Here is a 5798-nt window from a genome sequence, read left to right as displayed (position 1 = left end):
ATTCAAGTCCAATTGTGTCATGTATCATGTGTAAAAATAACCACAAGTTATATAAGTGTCAAAAGTTCATAAATATGTCAGTGAATGATAGGCATAGTTTTGTGAAAAAGAATTCGCTTTGTTTCAATTGTTTGACCTTAAATTGTTCCGTAAATAAGTGTAATGTGAAGCAGGGTTGCCACACTTGCAACAAAAACATCATACTTTATTGCATTTTGAAAAGAAGGATAAAGTAGATAATGTAAATTGTTCTCATTCTATAAATCAAAAACTAATTCCTCAGGTGTTGTTGTCCACCGCTGTCATAAATATCAAAGATAATGCAAGTAAGTTGATACAGTTTCGTGCTCTTATCGATTGTGGCAGTGAATTGTCGTTTGTAACTGAACGTTGCGTCCAGAAATTACGCATAAACAAAGAGAAAATAAACATGAGCATATCAGGTGTTACTGGTTCTAATGTTGGAAATTCTCATGCAATAGTTGATTTGTGTTTTCAGTCATTGTACAGTAATAATAATATTCATACTAAAGCAATAGTAGTCCCAAGAATCACAAGTAACTTACCCAGAGTAACTATTCAAAATATAGGTAATTGGGAAATTGTGAAACAAGTAAACTTAGCAGATCCACAGTTTAATAAAAGCGGCCCTATTGATGTGTTGTTAGGTGCTGATGTTTTCCCATTATTGTTGCTCAGTGGGAGACATGTAGGTACGAATGGAGCTTCGTCTGCCATTGAAACGGTGTTAGGTTGGGTATTGTGTGGTCAGATTAACTTAACGAATAACACATCAAGTGTTCACTCATATTTTGTTTCTCTTGATCTCAGTAAAACATTGCAAAGATTTTGGGAAGTAGAAGAGTTGCCAACTGTACAACATTTATCCGTTGAAGAGCAAAAATGTGAGCAGTATTTTGCTGAAACTTACAAACGTGATGTTGATGGTAAATATATTGTAAAATTGCCTTTTAGAGAAAATGTTGAGCCTTTAGGTGTATCACGGGACACAGCAGTAAAGCGATTATGCCAGATGGAACGTAAGTTACAGAAAGATCCTGATTTATGTAAACAATATTGTGATTTCATGAAGGAGTACTTAGACTTAGGTCACATGGAAAAAATTTCTGATGTAGAACTTGATAAGCTTGTATCTGAATCTTATTATCTGCCACATCATTGTGTCTTAAATGAAAGTAGTTCTACCACTAAATTGCGGGTTGTATTTGATGGTAATGCTAAAACTAGCAGTGGAGTATCTCTCAATGACAACTTAATGGTAGGTCCAAAATTACAAGATGATATTATCCCATTAATATTAAGGTTCAGAACTCATCCAATTGCATTGTGTGCTGATATAGCAAAAATGTACAGACAAGTTAAGGTAGATCAAACTGATGCTTATTACCAGAGAATAGTGTGGAGAGAAACAGTTGACCAACCTATTACTGATTTTAGATTGTTAACTGTTACTTATGGAACCAGTTCGGCTCCATATCTGGCTGTAAAGTGTTTGCAACAGTTAGCTGTAGATAGGTCATTGTTATCCCAGAGCCGCAGAATCAGTCATGAATGATTTCTTTGTTGATAATTTAGTTTCAGATGCAGCTGATAGTAGTGAGGCAATGGCATTGTACTCAGAATTAACAGCATTATTACACAAAGGTGGTTTCGAATTAAGAAAATGGTCTACTAACGACATGAATGTGCTAAGTAGTATACCTTCTCACTTAAGAGAAACTCAGTCGTTAATTTGTTTTAATGAAGATGAGAATGTAAAAGCTTTAGGTATACAGTGGAATCCATCAAATGATTCATTTTCATTTTCTATTGTTGTTCCCACTTCTAAGTCAGTAATGACAAAACGAATGTTACTAGCTGATATTGCAAAATTGTATGATCCGCTTGGTTGGTTATCTCCAGTATCCATTGTTGCAAAATTGTTGCTACAATCATTATGGAAATTAAGAATTGAATGGGATGACGTACTTCCGAATGATATTGCTCGCTCGTGGGAAGTATATTGTCAAGAATTGCCATTGTTGAAACAGATTAAGATCAAAAGGTGTATTTCTTCTGAAAATATTGTGAAATATGATCTAATTGGGTTCTCAGATGCTAGTGAAAAGGCGTATGCTGCAGTAGCATATGTACGTTGTATAGATACATCTGGAAATGTACAAGTATACCTAATTGCTGCAAAGACCAAAGTTGCCCCTATAAAGCAAATATCAATACCTGGGTTAGAATTATGTGCTGCAGTATTGTTATGTAGATTAGTCAATACGGTCATTAAGGCAATGTTAATCAAGTTTGAACAGGTTGTCTGTTACACAGATTCTACTATTGTGTTAGCATGGCTTTCTTCATGTCCGAGTAAATGGAAAACATTTGTGGCTAACCGAGTATCTGAGATCCAACAATCAATTTTTATTAAATGGGCGCACACATCGAGCAAAGACAACCCAGCTGATTGTAGTTCTCGTGATTTGAATCCGTCACAATTAGAGTCTTATTCACTATGGTGGAATGGGCCAAAGTGGTTGATAGAATCAGAGTTACCTATTGTAAATATTAATTGCAAAAATCTAGACTCTGTTCAATGTGAGCAAAAGTCTTCAACTGTTAACATGTACATTAAGGTTGGCTGTACAATAGTAGATAAATTTTCATCATTATCTAGGTTAGTTCGTGTTACTGCTTGGTGTAAAATATTTATTAGGAATAGTAAAAGTAAACAGGAGTTAAGATGTAGTGGACCATTAACTACAAGGGAGTTGTCAAATGCATTAATGCATTGGATAAAACAAGCTCAAGAATCTGAATATCCACTTGAGATAAAATACTTACGTATGAAAAAACCTTTACCTTATAATAGCAAACTATTGTGTTTAAATCCATTTCTTGATGAAAATGATGTCATGAGAGTTGGAGGTCGCTTGTAAAATGCTAGTGTAACATATGATTTCAAATATCCTATCTTACTTCCAAAACATGCTAGAATTACAGAACTTCTTGTAAAATCTGAACATATAAAGCATCTTCATGCAGGTTCACATTTACTTTTATCTGTTTTGCAACAAAAGTTTTGGATTATTGGTGGTCGTCACTTTGTAAGGAAGATTGTAAAAAGTTGTGTAACATGTCACAAAACAGTCAAGTGTAACAGCCTCTCAATTAATGGGTCAACTTCCTGTTGGTAGAGTAACACTAACTCGTCCATTTTTGCATTGCGGTTTAGATTATGCTGGTCCACTAATGTTAAAAAATATGAAAAGTCGAAATTCAAAATTGTTCAAAGGTTACGTAGCACTCTTCATTTGTTTCAGTGTCAAAGCAATCCATTTTAGAATTGGTAAGTGATGCTTCAACAGAATCATTTATTGCAGCTTTGAAACGTTTTATAGCTAGAAGGGGAAAACCTACTGATATTTACAGTGATTGTGGTTCAAATTTCATAGGTGCAAACAGAGAATTAAAATCCTTACTGAAACTTGTAACGAATGGTGATTCAAAAGAGTCTGTATGTAATTATCTCAGTATGCAATCTATAAATTGGCATTTTAATCCACCATCCTCACCTCACTTTGGAGGCATATGGGAAGCTGGTGTAAAGTCTGTCAAGTACCACTTGAGACGTGTAGTTAATAACACTGTACTCACATTTGAAGAAATGTATACAGTTTTGTATCAGATTGAAGCATGTTTAAATTCTAGACCATTAACTGCTCTATCTTCTGATCCCAATGACTATCAGGTATTAACCCCTAGCCATTTTTTAATTCACGATGCACTAGTATCAACACCTGAACCAAATTTGTGTGAATTAAAAATCAATCATTTGTCTCGCTGGCAATTAACTCAAAGATTGGACCAACATTTTTGGAACCGTTGGCAAACAGAATATTTGTCTCGGCTGCAACAAAGGCCAAAATGGTGGTGTAAACATGCTAATATCAAGGTCAATGATTTAGTATTAGTGAAGGAAGATAAGACATCTCCTCAACATTGGAATTTAGCAAGAGTAGTTGCTGTTCATCCTGGTGTAGATAATATTGTTAGAACTGTTACTATTAAAACTAACAAAGGCGTCTTTAAACGACCAATTATAAAAATTTCTCCTCTTCCATTTAATGAAGAATAATATGTAGAATGTTAGTGTAGAGTAATGTGTAGAATAATATGTAGTGTTGAAATGATATTTCAAGGTGGGCGGTATGTTCGGCCGCATTTCATTATTCTTTTGTTTTGTATCTGGCAACACTGGACGATTGATAGTTTTTTATAAGTGTCAACGTGGCGTGTGTGACTGCATAGTGTGTAGTTGCTTATGCATAGCAATTATTGTATTTAGTTGTGTGTTTACAATATAATCAATAGTATATTGCACAACGAACTTTGTGTTCAAAATAATACAGTCCAAAATAATACTTTCATAAGTTTTAACAAGATATAATCATAGAGAATGAAGAGATTCTGCGAATAATCATGTTAAACTAACATCACACACAAAATGACCTTTTATGGTTTTAATATTGTAAACTGAACTCTCTCAAGCTCAGGATAAAATGTTTCTAGAACGGAAAACGAAATGAGAGCAAGATTTTTGTATCAAATCAAAAATAATTTTATATCTGTTTATAGTACCTTTTTTCTTGCCTGATAAATTGAATTTAAGCAACCAGCAAAACATTTATATTAAAATGTATAATTTCCAGGGTTTTGATAAGATAGATAGGCAACCAAAACAATACTTGGGATGTGGGGTTGCATAAGGTACACTTGCTACAGCAACTGAAATGCCAGTTTGAAAACCAACCAAGACAACCAGTTCCGAATTGAATGTAGAACTTAAACATGCTGGATGTTATAAATGAACTTCCTTAATCCACTACAGAATTAATTACAGGTAAAAATTATGCTTGAACAAGAAAGTCATAAAAAATCAGAAGAGCGAAAATTTCCGGTTGTTTCCCACAATATGCTGGCTCTTTTAGCGTGTATAGTCAGGATTATTTTTTTTTTCAGCGTAGCCGTTGTAACCTCAGTGTTATTGCAATGGATACAGTAATGTTGCGAAATAATCGAAGTATTGGAAGATGAATTGCTTTCCTTCTTTGAGACAGGCGAAATATTGCGGGACGCCACGCAATTCATGGACGGCGGATCGTCATGCTATAGAGCAATGCTGACCCCGCTGTCTATGTAATACCTGCTAAGAGATTCTAAATGGGATTGATTTACATAGAAGTTTGGCAAATAGATTGCCACTCTTTTGTAAATTTCATTATGAAATTTTTTAGTATGGTGTTCAGTACGCATAAGCACTCTGTCATTAATTAAGGGGCCGCGGTGGCTCAGTGGTAGAGCGTTCACCTCTGGTGCATGGGGTCCCGGGTTCGATCCCGGCGTGGGTTTTCTCGAGGTTCTCCCGTTTCTTCCCACTTTCTTCATTCCACCATTTCATTCATTTCTCATCATCACCGTCTCCTTTAGCCTAGCCGCCATAAACGTGGGACGTAAAACTCAAAGATTTCATTTCTGTCATTAATTATTGCAAAGATGGTACATCTATTGCGTTCATGTTCACAATATATTTAATACACAACTTTAGAATGTTATAATCCTCAAATAAGTTCATGGCCCATAAGTGACTCTATGTAATAAAAGTGCTTTGTGTTGTTAGAAGTCGGTCCACTGCCGAAAACGGCGAATGTACATGTTTTGCTATTTTCACCTAAGTGCAGTTTCATGTTATTTGGGGCACACAGATTCCAATATCAAAGTGCCATTTGTGA

The 5798-nt window shown here is 35.0% G+C and overlaps 3 protein-coding genes across 3 annotated transcripts; all 3 read left to right on the top strand.

Moving 5' to 3' along the window:
- Positions 1-430: 430 nt before the first annotated feature.
- On the top strand, positions 431-1576 carry LOC145679080 (uncharacterized). Its single transcript, XM_081749676.1, has one exon. It carries the CDS (start codon positions 431-433, stop codon positions 1574-1576), a length of 1146 nt encoding a protein of 381 aa, XP_081605802.1.
- Positions 1577-1625: 49 nt separating this feature from the next.
- Positions 1626-2945, top strand: LOC145679079 (uncharacterized). The gene has a single exon (XM_081749675.1). The coding sequence runs from the start codon at positions 1626-1628 to the stop codon at positions 2943-2945; it is 1320 nt and encodes a 439-aa protein (XP_081605801.1).
- A 596-nt stretch (positions 2946-3541) lies between these two features.
- Positions 3542-4144, top strand: LOC145679078 (uncharacterized). Its single transcript, XM_081749674.1, has one exon. The coding sequence runs from the start codon at positions 3542-3544 to the stop codon at positions 4142-4144; it is 603 nt and encodes a 200-aa protein (XP_081605800.1).
- The last annotated feature ends 1654 nt before the right edge of the window (positions 4145-5798 follow it).

This window comes from Thermobia domestica, chromosome 2 (genome assembly GCF_964235325.1).
Source record: "Thermobia domestica chromosome 2, izTheDome1.hap1.1, whole genome shotgun sequence".
NCBI classification, from domain to species: Eukaryota; Metazoa; Arthropoda; class Insecta; order Zygentoma; family Lepismatidae; genus Thermobia; species Thermobia domestica.
Note: the sequence above shows the minus strand (reverse complement) of the source record. Positions and strands in the feature narration are given on the sequence as shown.